Below are 16,215 nucleotides of genomic sequence, written 5' to 3'. Positions count from 1 at the left end.
AGTTTTTTTTTTTTTTTTTTTTTTTTGGCTTTTTGTTTCAGGCTACGTGAACTTTTAGCATTAGAAGAAAATGAGTATTTTACAGAAATGCAATTGAAGAAAGAAACCATTGAGGAGAAAAGAGATAGGATGAGAGAGAAAACTAAATTACTAAAAGAGAAGAATGAAAAAGAGAGGCAGGATTTTGTGGCTGAAAAGCTAGACCAGCAATTCAGGTAATGAAATCAGAAAACACACAAACAGAATCCAAAGTTGGTACATTAAAATAGATTTGAGAATGCTAATTTAAAGTAAATTAGTCTTAGGATATACACAGTAGTAACTTTAAGTCTTGGCAGTATATTACATATCATTGAATAATACAATGTGTGCTTGAGAACTATGTTCTAATGTTCTGTGCTTGCTTCTCAATTAGAATGGAAGTAACAAAGGAGATTATGTTACTGAACTTTAGGTATCAACCTCACCCTTGCTGTTGGCAGGAAGTTCTTCAAAAGCTCCTATGCCAAGAAATCTTTGGTAAAGTTGGGCTCTCCCCCTACTGCTATAGTCTCTACCTGTGCTGCGTGTGTGCTTGTGGCGTGTGGCAGGTTTTTTTTGTTTGTCATTTTTGAGACAGGGTCTTGCTCTGTCACCCAGGCTGGAGTGCAGTGGCATGATCATGACTACAACCTCCACCTCCTGAGCCTGAAGTGATCCTCCCACCTCAGCTTCTCAAGTAGCTGGGACTACAGGCATGCACCACCATGCCCAGCTAATTTTTTGTATTTTTTGTAGAGATGAGGATTTCATCATGTTGCGCAGAGTGGTCTTGAACTGCTGGACTCAAGTGATCCACTTACCTCAGCCACCCAAAGTATTGGGATTACAGGCATGAGCCACCATGCCCGGCTCTCTCCTCTCTTCTTTATTGTCTGTTTCCTTGCCTGGTATTCTGATCACTGGGTCTGATCACCTGGACTTACAAGGCACTTCCTGACTCAGACCCATGGTGATCCTCAGTTTTCAGATCCCTGGTCTTTATTGTAGTCAGTCTGGTCCTGTGGTTGCCTCCATATCCCTTTTCATTGTGGTTTTCCATCATCGGATACTCTGAGTCTATGCCCTGATAGACTACCCACTACTGTGCACTTACAGAGGGAAGATTTGTATGGGAGTGCCCAAGAGTGATCCTCTGAGATGATCTATAGTGTTATATAATTAGAAGCTTGGCAGGTGCTTTTAATATCACAAACCAAGACCTTCCTTACCTCTAAAGCAAAAATATACTAAAAAGTCTCCCTCCCTAAAGCTACAGCTCTTAGAGCAAGAGCTATTATATATTTATAATGTTATTATAATTCCTCAGTTATATTTTCAGTGCTTCTGATACTTCTAAGAGTCCGAACATTAAGAATTGCTGTTATTTGGCTGGGCACAGTGGGTCACACCTATAATCCCAGCACTTTGATCACTTGAGGCCAGGAGTTTGAGACCAGCCTGGCAACATAGTGGGACCTTATTTCTACAAAAAATAAAAAAATTGGCCAGGCGTGGTGGCTCACGTCTGTAATCCCAGCACTTTGGGAGGCTGAGGTAGGCAGATTACCTGAGGTCAGGAGTCCAAGACCAGCCTGGCCAACATGGTAAAAACCCGTCTCTACTAAAATACAAAATTAGCTGGGCATGGTGGCGCATGCCTGTAATCCCAGCTACTCGGGAGGCTGATGCAGGAGAATTGCTTAAGCCCAAGAGGCAGAGGTTGCAGTGAGCCGAGATCGTGCCACTGCACTCCAGTCTGGCCAACAGAGTGACATTCTGTCAAAAAAAAAATATATATATATATATATATATTTTTTTTTTTTTCTCCAATTCCAAACATATTTGTTATATATATATAAATTTGCTGGGCATGGTAGCACATGCCTCTAGTCCTAGCTACTTGGGAGGCTGAGACAGCAGGATCACTTGAGCCCAGGAGTTCGAGGTTACAGTGAGCTGCAACTGCAGCACTGGACTCTAGCCTGGGCAACAGACTGAGACCCTGTCACTAAAAAAATAAAATTGCCATTATACTTCTCAGTATATTTTGTTCATTTTGCCCCTTTATTCTTTTCTTTTTTAAAATTGTTGTGAGTAGATAGTAGGTGTGTATATTTATGGAGCACATGAGATGTTTTGATACAGGCATACAATGTAAAATAAGCACATCATGAGGAATGGGGTATCCATTCCCTCAAGCATTTATCTTTTGAGTTACAAATAATCCAATTATACTCTTTAAGTTATTTTAAAATGTACAATTAAGTTATTATTGACTATAGTCATCCTGTTGTGCTATCAAATAGTAGGTCTTATTCATTCATTTTTTTCTTTTGGTACCCATTAACTGTCCCCACCTCCACCCCCAACCCCCAACTATCCTTCCCAGCCTCTGGTAACCATCCTTCTCTATCTCCATGAGTTCAATTGTTTTGATTTTTAAATCCCACAAATTAGTGAGAACATGCAATGTTTGTCTTTCTGTGCCTGGCTTATTTCACTTAACATAATGACTTGCAGTTCCACCCATGGTGTTATAAATGATTGGATTTCATTCTTTGTTATAGCTGAATAGTACTCCATTGTGTATGTGTACCACATTTTCTTTATCCATTCATCTGCTGATGGACACTTAGGTAGCTTCCAAATCTTAGCTGTTGTAAACAGCACTACAACAAACATAGGAGTGCAGCTATCTCTTTAATATACTGATTTCCTTTCTTTTGGACCTATACCCAGCAGTGGGATTGCTGGATCTTATGGTAGCTCTATTTTTAGTTTTTTGGGGAACCTCCAAAGTGTTCTCCATAGTGGTTGTATTACATTCCCACAAGCAGTGTACGAGGGTTCCCTTTTCTCCACATACTCACCAGGATTTGTTATTGCCTATCTTTTGGATATAAGCCATTTTAACTGGGGTGAAATGATATCTCACTGTAGTTTTGATCTGCATTTCTCTGATGATTCATGATGTTGGGCACCTTTTCATATGCCTGTTTGCCATTTGTATATCTTCTTTTGAGAAATGTCTGTTGAAATCTTTTGCCCATTTTTTGATTGAATTATTGGATTTTTTCTTATAGAGTTGTTTGAGCTCCTTATATATTCTGGTTATTAATCTCTTTTCAGAGGGATAGTTTGCAAATACTTTCTCCCATTTTGTGGGTTTTCTCTTCACTTTGTTGATTGTATCTTTTGCTGTGCAGAAGCTTTTTAACTTGATATGATCCCATTTGTCCATTTTTGCCTTGGTTGTCTGTGCTTGTAGGGCATTGCTCAAGTAATCTTTGCCCAGACCAATGTCCTAGAGATTTTTCCCCAATGTTTTCTTGTAGTAGTTTCATAGTTTGAGGTCTTAAACTTAAGTCTTGGATCTATTTTGATTTGATTTTTGTATATTATGAAAGATAGGATCTATTTTCATTCTTTTGCATATGGATATCCAGTTTTCCCAGCATCATATATTGATATATGTCTTTTCCCCAGTGCATGTTCTTGGCTCCTTTGTCAAAAATGAGTTCACTGTAAGTGTGTAGATTTGTTTCTGGGTTCTCTATTCTTTTTCATTGGTTTAAGTGTCTGTTTTTATGCCAGTACTGTGCTGTTTGAGGTACTATAGTTCTGTAGTATAATTTGAAGTCAGGTAATGTAATTCCTCCAGATTTGTTATTTTTGCTTAGAATAACTTTGGCTATTCTGGATCTTTTGTGGTTCCATACAAATTTTAGGATTGTTTTTTCTTTTCTTTTCGTCTTTTCTTATTTTATTTTATTTTATTTTATTTTATTTTATTTTATTTCATTTTATTTTGAGACAGGGTCTCACTCGGTTGTCTAGGCTGGAGTGCGTGTTGCCCAGGCTGGAATGCAGTTACAGGATCTCATCTCACTGCAACCTCTGCCTCCCAGGTTAGGTTCAAGCAGTTTTCCTGCCTCAGCCTCCCAAGTAGCTGGGACCACAGATGTGTAATGCCACACTCAGCTAATTTTTGTATTTTTAATAGAGATGGGATTTCCCCATGTTGCCCAGGCTGGTCTCGAACTCCTAGTCTCAAGTGATCCACCCACCTTGGCCTCCCAAAGTGCAGGGATTACAGGCGTGAGCAACTGTTTTTTCTATTTCTGTGAAGAATGTTTTTGGTATTTTAATAGGGATTGCATTTTGTCTGTAGATTGCTTTGGACAGTATAGACATTTTAATAATATTGATTCTTCCAATCCAAGAACATAGAATATTTTTCAATTTTTTGGTGTCCTCTTCTATTTCTTTCATCAGTGTTTTATGGTTTTCATTGTAGAGATCTTTCACTTCTTTGGTTAATTCCTAGGTTAAATACAATTTTGGTTAAATACAATTTTATTTGTGGCTTTTGTAAATGTGATTACTTTTTAAATTTCTTTTTCACTTTGTTCCCTGTAAGCATATAGAAATGCTATTGATTTTTGTATGTTGATTTTGTATCCTGCAACTTTACTGAATTTGTTTAGCAGTTCTAAGAGTTTTCTTGTGGAGTCTAGATTTTTCCAAATATAAGATTATGTCATCTGCAAACAAGGATAATTTGACTTCTTACTTTGCAGTTTGGATGTCCATTATATCTTTGTCTTGTCTGATTGCTCTAGCTAGGACTTCCAGTACTATGTTGAATAATAGTAGTGATGGTGCATTTTGCCCCTTTTTTTCAGACACATCTCTCAGTGCAGTGATGATCACATGATATGACCCATGGAATGCCCTAAATCTTCGATTTCATCTGTCTTTTAATTTTAGAGTAACTGGCAAGGGTTTTTATATTCAGAAGGGATTTTTAAAGTCCAAATATTACTTGGAAGTGTTTAAAACTTAGCCATTAGCATTCATTCATTCAGTAAATATGTTTGGGCTCCTACTTTATGCCAGGCTCTGTGACAGTGAGTGTCCTTTAGTTTGTTAGGTCATCTAGTATGAGTGGGGCAGGGTGTCTATCATGTTAAGCCAGATTCAAGAATGGATGATCCAAAAATATCTGAGTTTAAATCTGGTGGAATACAGAAGGAATAGAAAAGTTCATTTTTCATAGCACTCAAAATTTGAGTAGACCAGAAATCCAAAGGTCAACAGACGTGAAAAAGCAACAAAATGAAGTCTGTGGAGGGATCAAGACATGGTGCAGAGAAAAGCTTCTTCCATCTGCTCTTTCTGCCATGAAGTCGCTATTAATAATGTGGACAGCCCTAAACCCTCAACCCTCCTACCAGAGGCCAGAAGGAAAAGTAAGCCATTACAGTGAGTAGTGGATACAAGTTGCAGATGCAGCCACTAAAAGTAAATTCAGACCGCTAAAAGGAGAGGGAATTGGAAGTTTCAGGGCTTGGGGAGCTGCTGAAGGAGGGCAGTGAAGAAACCCAGTGTAGTAATGCACAGGGCCAGAAGCAACTTGCCACCCTACTTGGCTTGTAAATGGATTACTGAGTTCTACAGGTAGGGATTTGTCTAGGTCTTAATTTAGACTTGGATTTTCAAGCCTGTGTAAAGCATGCACTCATACCCTGTCCTCAAGTGGGATTTGGACATCTTTGCTACTGGTTGCTGGAGGGAAAAGATGCTGTGGGTGGAAAATGGTATATTAGCCAAGTGACTTTCAATGGACCATTCATATATTTTCTACTCCCTAGTAAATTTCTCTTAATACAGTAAGAAAACCAAATGGTTCATAAGTGGTTATGCTTTTAAAATGTATGGATTTAGCAACATTTTACAGATTTCACTTGTATAACTGAGTTTTTGCTAGTTAGATGAATTGTTAAAATTTTTAAAGAAACAAATGTATCCTATAGTGATGTAATTTGAAAACAAATTGTTTTTAATGTTTTGAATGCAACACTGCCAATTCCTCAACATAGATTAGCAAACATACTTTTGAGTAAGGATGCGTTATTAGACCCTATTACTGAAAATATAGTTGAGGCTTTAATATGTATATTAAAGCAGAATGAAAAGTTTCCTCTTCTTTTTCTTGTGCTTTTTTTTTGTATTCCATCGTGTAAATATACCACAATTTATTTGTTTTCCTGGTGACAGACATTTCAGTTATTTTCAGTTTGGGACTCTTATGAATAAAGCTACGATGAATAGACATGTCCTTTGATGGCATATGCATTCATTTCTCTTTGATATATTCAGTGGCATTCGTAGAATATTTGATACCTGGAGTAGATCATTTTTAGTGATCCCTATTATACAGCAAAATTGTTTTCAGCAATAATAATGAAATGAAATGGATAATAATGACAAGAAAAAATTACCAGTGGTTTTGTTTTGTTTTTAGTTTTTAATTTTAAATAATTATATGTTTATAGAAAGTGCACAGATAGTACAGAGATTCTATTTACCCTTCACCTAGCTTCCCCCAATGGTTATATCTTACATAATCATAACACAATATTAAAACAAGGAAATTGACAGTCGTGCAAGGTGTGTGTAAAATTCTGTGCCATTTTATCACCTGTAGATCTGTGTAACCACCACTACAATCGAGATACAGAACTATTCCATCACTGCAAAAATCTCCTTCATGTTACCCTTCTAGAGTCATGCTCACTAGTCTCACCCCTATCCCCCATCATTCCTAACCCTGGCAACAACTAATCTCTATCCCCATAATTTCATCATTTTAAGAATGTTATATAAATGGGATCACACAATATGTGATCTTTAGAGATTGGCCTTTTTCACTCAACATGCCTTTGAGGTCCATCCAAGTTGTTGGAGGTATTGCTAGTTTGTCCTTTTTATTGCTGAGTAATATTCCATTGCATGAGTGTACCTCAGTTCGGTTATTTTGCTCTATTATAAGTAAATCTGACAGGAATGTTTGTGTACAGGTTTTTGTGTGAGCATATGTTTTCATTTATTGAGGAAAATTATCATATACTATTGCTGGATCATATGCAAATTTTGTTTTGTTTTGTTTGAGACAGAGTTTCACTCTTGTTGCCCGGGCTGGAGTGAAATGGCGTGATCTCAGCTCACTGCAGCCTCTGCCTCCTGGGTTTAAGCGATTCTCCTACCTCAGCCTCCCGAGTAGCTTGGATTACAGGCATGCGCCGCCAAGCCCAGCTAAATTTTTGTATTTTTAGTAGAGGTGTGGTTTCTCCATGTTGGTCAGGCTGGTCTCGAACTCCCAACCTCAGGTGATCCGTCCGCCTCAGCCTCCCAGAGTGCTGAGATTACAGGCGTGAGCCATGACTGCCAGCTGTAAATGTATATTTTTTTTAATAAACACTAAACTATTTTCTAGAGTAGCCATACCATTTCATAGTCCTACCAGCAGTATATGAGAGATCCAATTTTTCCACATCCTGGTCCTTTTGGTGGTGGCGTTATTGTTTTTTTGTTTTGTTTTATTTTGTTTTTGTTTTTAGCTGTTCTAACAGGCATGCTGTGATATCTCATCATGGGCTTAACTGGTATTTACCTAATGGCTGGTGATGTTTAGCAACTTTTCATGTGCTGATTTTCCATCTGTACATTTTCTTTGGTGAAATATCTCTTTATATCTTTTGCCCATTTTCTAATTAGATTTTTAGAATTTAGATTGTTTTAGCTGTTAAGTTTTTACCTTTTTTTTTTTAGCTGTTAAGTTTTGAGAATTCTTCATGTATTCTAGATAGAACTTCTTTGTCCGATATGTGGTTTTTTCCCCTAGACTATAGCTTATCTTATGTTTTAAATGGTTTTTTCTTTTTTTCCCCAGTCATTCAGCAGTCCTGTCTTATTTATCCTATTAAAAGGATCTTTTACGGAGCAAAATTTTTTAATATTAATGAAATCAAATTTATCAATATTTCTTTTATGCATTGTACTTTTTAGTACATTATGAAATTTCTTTTTAAATGCTCTGTAATTATACACAGTTAATGATTAGACCTCAGATTAAGGTAGGCATTTCGGGGGTTTGTTTTGAGGTGTTTTTATTAACGAATAACCTAGGATATTTGGTCAGAATGCCTGTGGATCAGAGGTAGTCTTGCCTCTGTCAGTTGCTGGCAGAGGTGATACAATGAAGCACCAAGGAATCCAAACTCCAGGGCCACACTGCCAGCTTTCAGTTCCAGTTCTACCACATATGAAATGGACAAACTTGGGTAAGATGCTTAACTGCTATGTGCTTCCATTTCCTCATCTGTAAACCAAGGGTAATAAAAATAACATAAAAGAACTTGCAGTAATGTTCATTGCCATATTGATTGTTATGAAGATTACAAGAGTTCATATGTGTTGAAGTGCTTAGAATAGTGTCTGGAAGATAATAAGCACTTAATAACTTTTGCTAATAATATTCCTACTACTGGCTGTGTGACTTGGGAAGACACTTAGGCTCCCTGAGTCTCCGTTGCTTTAACTCTAAGATGGGGATGATAGCTGCTAGCTGTAAACTATAAAGCAGTCACAAACATAAAGTTTTCCTCTTATCAATGATTGTTATCATTAGAATAAATAGATATTCTATCATTCAATTTATTTTTATTTTTTTTTAGAGACAGGGTCTTACTGACCTAGAGTGCAGGCTAGAATGCATTGGTGTGGTCCTAGCTCACCGCAGCCTCAAACTCCTGAGTTTGAGTAGTCTTCTTGCCTCAGTCTCCCAAGTAGCTAGGACTACAGGTGTGTGCCACCATGCCTAGCTAATTTTTAAAAAATTTTTGTAGAGACAAGTTCTCACTGTGTTGCCCAGGCTAGTGCTGGTCTCCAGGGATCCTCCTGCCTTGGCCTCCCAAAGTGTTGGGATTACAGATATGAGTCACCATGCCTGGCCAGATATCCTGTCTATATATAGTGAGCATCTCAGCCTGGTGTGGTGGCTTATGCCTGTAATCCCAGCGCTTTGGAAGGCAGAGGCAGGAGAATCACTTCAGGCTAGGAGTTTGAGACCAGCCCTGGCAACATAGCGAGACCCACGCTGGCAACATAGTGAGACCCTGTCTCTACAAAAATTTTTTTTTAATTAGCCAGACATGGTGACATGTGATTATAGTCTCTGCTACTTGGGAGGCTAAGGTGGGAGGATCACTTGAGGCCAGGAGTTCAAGGATACAATGAGCCATGATCATGCCACTGCATTCCAGCCTGGGCGACACAGTGATACCTTGTCTCTTAAAAAAAAAAAGTGAGCAGCCAGGCATGGTGGCTTACACCTGTAATCCCAGCACTTTGGGAGGCTGAGGCGGGCAGATCACAGTGTCAGGAGATCAAGACCATCCTGGCTAACAAGGTGAAACCTCGTCTGTACTAAAAATCCAAAAAAATTAGCCAGGCATGGTGGTGGGCGCCTGTAGTCCCAGCTACTCAGAAGGCTGAGGCAGGAGAATGGCATGAACCTGAGAGGCAGAGCTTGCAGCGAGCCAAGATGGTGCCACCACACTCCAGCCTGGGCAATAGAGTGAGACTCTGTCTCAAAAAAAAAAAAAAAAAAAAAAAAAAAGAATGTGAGCATCCCTAAATTAGAGGTTCTCAAAGTCAAGTGAATAGGTCAATCATTGGGGTTAACAGGTTGAGTTTTTGATCCAAGGTCACACAGGAAACGGAATCAGGGCTGCCTTTACTTGACTCCAGTTTTCATAGTCAGACTGTGCCATCCTGGTGCTTGCCTCCCTGCTGCTCCCTTATGTTTCCTGTGCTCCGATGGCCTGCATCCAGGTCTTTGATTTTTTCTTGCTTCATTGTGTGACTGTACAGATGTGTGCCTCAATAGAGCAGTGCCTCATGAAAGGCTGTGTTTTGTCTTTTTAAAATTTTCCTTTCAGGGAACGCTGTGAGGAGCTCCGTGTTGAATTGTTTTGTATCCATCAGAAGAAGGTGTGTGAGGAGCGGAAAGCACAGATTGCATTTAATGAGGAGCTGAGGAGGCAAAAGCTGGTGGAAGAGCAGATGTTCTCCAAGCTCTGGGAGGAAGACCGATTAGCCAAGGAAAAGCGAGAAGCCCAAGAGGCGAGGAGACAGAAAGAGCTGATGGAGAACACACGCCTGGGGCTGAATGCCCAGATCACCAGCATCAAGGCACAAAGGCAGGCAGCACAGCTGCTGAAGGAAGAGGAGGCGCGCCTCGTGGTGGGCCTTTAAAATACTTGTTCGAGGGTGATCAATGCCATGGGCACAGCACAGTTTGCAGGCCTGTTACTGTACAGTTTGTCTGATGGCCTGGGCTAGTTCACAGGGACATTTCCAATTTTAGACTCTCAGTGCTGTTTAATAATGTATCCAAATGTATGGTACAGAGTACGTAGAAGAGTCACGTGTAGAAGGCCAGCACACCCACAGGCAGCGAATGGTGGTAGACGATGGGTACTGGGATTAAAAGTGGTTTCTCTTTATACTTTCCTGTTTTCAACTCTACAACGATTTATTACATTATAATCACACATACCCCGGCAATTTTCACAGTTTTATTGCTGATTCAACTATGAAAAGGCAAGTTTTCTTTCTTATAGCCTCTCTAAATCCAGGTGTGTGTGTATTTCCAGAAATCCTTTATTCCTGTCTCCTAAATCAAATGCACTAACTTGTCTTGGTCCAACTGTACTGATGCATTATCTTTATTATGATTCTACCTTAGGAAAGTAACAACGCACAGATTAAACATGAGAATGAACAGGATAAGCTAAAGAAACAGAAGGCAAAGCAGGAAACTAGGACCATTTTGCAAAAAGCCCTACAGGACAGGATAGAACATATTCAGCAGGACTACAGAGAAGAACAGGACTTGAACATGAAGCTCGTGCAAAGGGCCCTTCAGGACTTACAGGAAGAGGCAGATAAAAAGAAACAAAAAAGAGTAAGACTTTTTTTTTTCATGCCTACTACTTGCTGGAAGGGATTTGTGAGTTCTCAGTCTTTTGGAAGATGGCTACAAATATATAACAGTGCTACTCTGAGTGTGGTCCATGAGCCAACAGCATCAGCACCATCTGGGAAAATGTTAGAAACAGAAATTCACAGGCTCCAGAATCAGGATCTCTCAATCAAAATCATGACAGGGACAGGAAATCTGTGTTTCAGCACACTCCCCCAGGTGATTCTGATGCTAACTAAAGTTTGAGAACTCCTGGAATTTGAGGAAGACATCACTGAGAAAGTGACATTTGAGTTGAACCTTAAAGGAGATGTGAAGTTTAGTCAGGCAAAAAGAGTAGGGAAAGGCATTCAGTATTGTTTTAGCTACCTGTACCTTTGGAATTTGGATTGAACTTTTAAGAGTGTTTTGTTTCTCCCACAGGTGCTTTTTCTTGTTTTTACCTGGTTCTTAGTGTGCATGTGCTTTGTTTTTTAATTAAGCTTCTCTCTCTCTCTCTTTTTTTTTTTTTTCGAGACAGAGTTTCACTCTGTAACCCAGGCTGGAGTGCAGTGGCATAATCATGGTTCACTGTAGCCTCGCCCTCCTGGTCTCAAGCAATCCTCCCACTTCAGCCTCCCGAGTAGCTGGGACTACAGACACCCGCCACCTAGCCTGGCTAATTTATGTATTTTTTGTAGAGACAGCGTTTTGCCAAGTTGCCCAGGGTGGTCTGGAGTGGGCTCAAGTGAACCTCCCACCTCGGCCTCCTAAAGTGCTGGGATTACAGGTGTGAACCACTGTGCCTGGATAAACTTCATTTTGATATGATTGTAGATTCATATGCAGTTTTAAGAAATAATACAGAGAGATTCCTTGTACCCTTTACTCTGGTTCCCTCAATGGTAATATCTTGCAAAACTATAGTACCATCCCAGTCAGGATGTTGACATTGATATAATCAAGATACTGAACATCTCATCAGCACCAGGATTTCTCATATTGACCTTTTATAGTCACACCTACTTCCCTCTTGCCCCACCCCCTTCCTAACCCTGTTCTTCATTTCTATAATTTTATTATTTCGGGAATGTTATATTAGTAGAATCATATAGTATGAAATCTTTTCAGATAGCCTTTTTCACTTAGCATAACCCTCAGGAGATTTGTCCAACTTTTTGGATCTATCAATAGTTGTTTATTTTATTTTATTTAAAAAAAAATTTTTTTTTTTGAGACAGTCTTGCCCTGTCACTCAGGCTGGAGTGCAGTGGTGTGATCTCAGCTCACTGCAGCCTCAGCTTCCCAGGCTCAATTGATAACTTCAACCTCAACCTCCTGAGTCATTGGGACTACAGGCGCAAGTCACCATGCCCAGCTAGTTTTCTTTTTTTTTGTAGAGATGGGGTCTCACTATGCTGCCCAGGCTGGTCTTGAACTCCTGGGCTCAAGTGATCCTCCTGCCTTGGCCTCCCAAAGTGTTGGGATTACAGGCATGAGCCACCGCGCCCAGCCTTCTTTTATTTTTTTTTTTTTTTTTTTTTTTTTTGAGGTAGAATTTCGCTCTTGTCACCCAGGCTGGAGTGCCATAGAGTGATCTCAGCTCACTGCAACCTCCGCCTCATAGGTTCAAGCGCTTTTCCTGTCTCAGCCTCCTGAGTAGCTGGGATTACAGGCGTGTGCCACTGCGTCTGGCTAATTTTTGTGTTTTTTAGTAGAGACAGGGTTTTGCCATGTTGGCCAGCCTGGTCTCAAACTCCTGACCTCAGATGATCCAGCCGCCTCGGCCTCCCAGTTTATTCTTGAGTAGTATTTATGGTATAGATTTACTGCAGTTTGTTTAGCCATTCACCTGTTGAAGGACATTTGAGTTGTTTCCAGGTTATGGCTATTATGAGTAAAGCTGCTATAATCATTTGAGTACAGGTTTTTCTGTCAACACATTCTCAATTTTTTTTTTTTTTTGACAGAGTCTCGCTCCATCACCCAGGCTGGAGTGCAGTGGCGTGGTCTCAGCTCACTCAGCTCAGCTCAAGTGATTCTCCTGCCACAGCCTCCTGAGTATCTAGGATTAGAGGTGTGGCTACCATGCCCGGCTAATTTTTTTTGTATTTTTAGTAGAGATGGGATATAACCATGTTGGCCAGGCTGGTCTCAAACTCCTGACCTCAAGTGACGCGCCCACCTCAGCCTCCCAAAATGCTTGGATTACAGGCATGAGCCACCACACCCAGCACAAATCATCATTTCTATGAGATAAATGCCTAGAAGAGCAATTGCTATATCATATAGTAATTGCATGTTTAGTTTTTTAAAGAAACTGCTAAACTGTTTTTCAGAGTAGCCGTACCATCTTACATTCCCAGCAGCAATACATGAGCAATCTGGTTTCTCCACATCCTCACCAGCATTTGGTGCTATCACTATTGTTCACTTTAACCATTCTGATAGATGTGTAGTAACATCTCATTGTGGTTTAATTTACATTTTCCTAATGGTTAATGATTTTGAACAACTTTTTATGAGCCTGTTTTCCATCTGTATGTCTTCTTCAATGAAATGTCTCTTCATGTCTTTTGCCCATTTTCTGTTTTGTTTTCTTTTTGTTTAGCCAGTATCTCACTCTGTCACTTAGGCTGGAGTACAGTGGCATGATCATAGCTCACTGCAGCCTCCAACTCCTGGTTTTTGCCCGTTATCTAATTGACTTGCTTATTTGATTTGTTTTTTCCTGTTGAGTTGTTTGTTCACATTTAAATCATTTTATTTATTTTTTTAATAGCTTCAAGAGATAATTCACATGACATTCAGTTCCCCAATTTAAACCATACAATTCAGTGGATTTTACTGTTTTCTCAGATAAGCGCCCCTATCATCACATTCTATTTTAGAACATTTTCACTATCCTACTATCCCGTCTTCCTCACCTCCCACCTCCAGTCCTAAGCAGCCACTTATCTACTTTGTGTCTCTATAGATTTTCCCGTTCTGGACTTTGACATGAATGGAATCACATGTTATGTGACCTGTTGACTGTCTTCTTTCACTTAGCATAATGTTTTCAAGGTTTATCCAGCATGTATTGCTATTTTATTTGTTTATGTGGCTGGATGATATTCCATTGTATGGATATGCCACATTTTGTTTATGCATTATATCAGTTGATGGACATTTGGGTTATTTCCACTTTTTGGCTATTATGAATAATGCTACTATGAACATTCATGTACAAATTTTGTGTGGATGTATGTTTTATTTTCTTTGGGACATATAACTAGAAGTAGTATTACTGGGCCATATGGTAACTCTGTTGAAGTTCTGAGGAATTGCCAAAATATTTTCCATAGTGGCTGGACCATTTTACATTCCCACCAGCAGTGTATGAGGGTTTTGATTTATCCACATGCTCACCAACACTTGTTATTGTCTGTCTTTTTTATTTTACCCATCCTAACGCATCTGAAGTAGTATCTCATTATGGTTTTTGTTTGTATTTCCCTAGTGACTAATGATATTGAGCCTCTTTTCCTGTGCTTATGGTCATTTGTAGATCTTCTTTGGAGAAATCTATTTGAAGGCTATTCTCTATTCTTAGAGAAGTCTATTCAAGTCCTTTGCCCATATTTTAGTTGGGTTATTGGTCCTTTTATTATTAAGTTGTAAGAGTTCTTTTCTTTCCCCTCTCTTTTTTTTTTTAAGTCTCACTCTCGTTGCCCAGGCTGGAGTGCAATGGTGCAATCTCGTCTCACTGCAAACTCCACCTCCCAGGTTCAAGCAATTCTTCTGCCTCAGCCTCCCGAGTCACTGGGATTACAGGTGCCTGCCACCATGCCTGACTGATTTTTTTGTATTTTTAGTTAGAGACGGGGTTTCACCATGTTGGCCAGGCTGGTCTTGAACTCATGACCTTAGGTGATCTGCCCACCTCAGCCTCCCAAAGTGCTGGGATTAAAGGCATGAGCCACCACGCCTGGCCAAGAGTTCTTTATATTTTCTAGGTTCAAGTCTCTTACCAGATAACTGACTTGCAGTTATTTCCTTTCATTCTGTATGTTGTCTTTTTACTTTTTCGATGGTGTCCTTTGAATCACAAAAGTTTTAAATTTTGACAAAGTTCAATTTAGCTAGATTTTTTTTTGTTGCTTATGCTTTGGGGTCCTATCTAAAACTGGTTACCTAGTCTAGGATCACAAAGATGTACTCCTTTGTTTTCTTGTTAGAGTTTTATAATTTTAGCTTTTACATTTAGGCTTTTGATCCATTTTAAGTTTTGTATATAGCATGAAATAAGGATCCTAATTCGTTATTCTGCATGTGGATATCAAGTTATTCCAGCATCATTTGTTGAAATAATTGTCTAATTGTTCCCCTATTGAATTGTCTTATCACCCTTGTCAAAAATCAATTACAGTAAAGTGAAGGTTTATTTCTGGACACTCAGTTCTATTCCATCAATCTATATATCTATCCTTAGTCCAGTATAACAAATCTACATGTCTTGATTACTGTTGCTTTGTAGTAAGTTTGAAATCAGAAAATATAAATGCTGGCTGGGCACAGTGGCTCACGCCTGTAATCCCAGCATTTTGGGAGGCTGAGGCGGGAGGATCAGCTGAGGTCAGGAGTTTGAGGCCAGCCTGACCAACATGGTGAAACCCTGTCTCTACCAAAAGTGCAAAACTTAGCTGGGCATGGTGGTGCGTACCTGTAATCCCAGCTATTTCAGAGGCTGAGGCAGGAGAATCGCTTGAACCAGGAGGTGGAGGTTGCAGTGAGCTGAGATCGCATCATTGCAGTCCAGCCTAGGCAACAAGAGTGAAACTCCACCATTGCATTCCAGCCTGGACAACCAGAGTGAAACTTGGTCTCAAAAAAAAAAAAAAAAAAAAAGAAAGAGACAGAGAGAGAGAAAATGTAAATCCTCAAACTTTGTTCTTTTTCAAATTGTTTTGGCTATTCTGGCTCCCTTGCATATCCGTGTATCTAGAAGTTACATGGATCAGCTTGTCAATTTCTACAAAGAAGCCAGTTGAGATTTTGATAAAAATTGTGTTGAATCTGTAGATCAATTTGGGAAGTACTGCCATTTTCACAGTATTGTTTTCTGATTCATGAACTTAGGCTGTCTTTCCATTTATTTAGGTCTTCTTTAATTTCTTTCAGTAATGTTTCCTAGTTTTCAGAGTATACATTTTAACACTTTGTTAAATTTATTCCTAAGGATAGCATTTCTATTTGGAAATAAAATTTTTAATTTCATTTTAGATTGATGCTGTCAAATAGAAATACAAGGACTTTTGTATATTGGTCTTGTATCCTGCAACATTGCTAAACTCATTTTGTAGTTTTAATAGTTTGTTTCTTTTTTTTTTTTTTTTTTTTTT

At 39.2% G+C, this 16,215-nt stretch overlaps 1 protein-coding gene across 1 annotated transcript in view; it reads left to right on the top strand.

Moving 5' to 3' along the window:
• CFAP53 (cilia and flagella associated protein 53) overlaps positions 1–16,215 on the top strand; it is a gene marked incomplete at its 3' end in the record, with an annotated part of 25,742 nt that overhangs the window by 7,079 nt on the left and 2,448 nt on the right. Inside the window, exons 3-5 of the mRNA XM_017888327.1 lie at positions 42–215; positions 9,807–10,110; positions 10,616–10,834. Coding sequence (XP_017743816.1) covers positions 42–215; positions 9,807–10,110; positions 10,616–10,834 — 697 coding nt within the window. The remainder of the gene's footprint in view (positions 1–41; positions 216–9,806; positions 10,111–10,615; positions 10,835–16,215) is intronic.

This window comes from Rhinopithecus bieti, unplaced genomic scaffold (genome assembly GCF_001698545.2).
Source record: "Rhinopithecus bieti isolate Rb0 unplaced genomic scaffold, ASM169854v2 scaffold_18407, whole genome shotgun sequence".
Lineage (NCBI taxonomy): Eukaryota > Metazoa > Chordata > Mammalia > Primates > Cercopithecidae > Rhinopithecus > Rhinopithecus bieti.
This window is presented reverse-complemented; position numbering and strand designations above follow the sequence as displayed.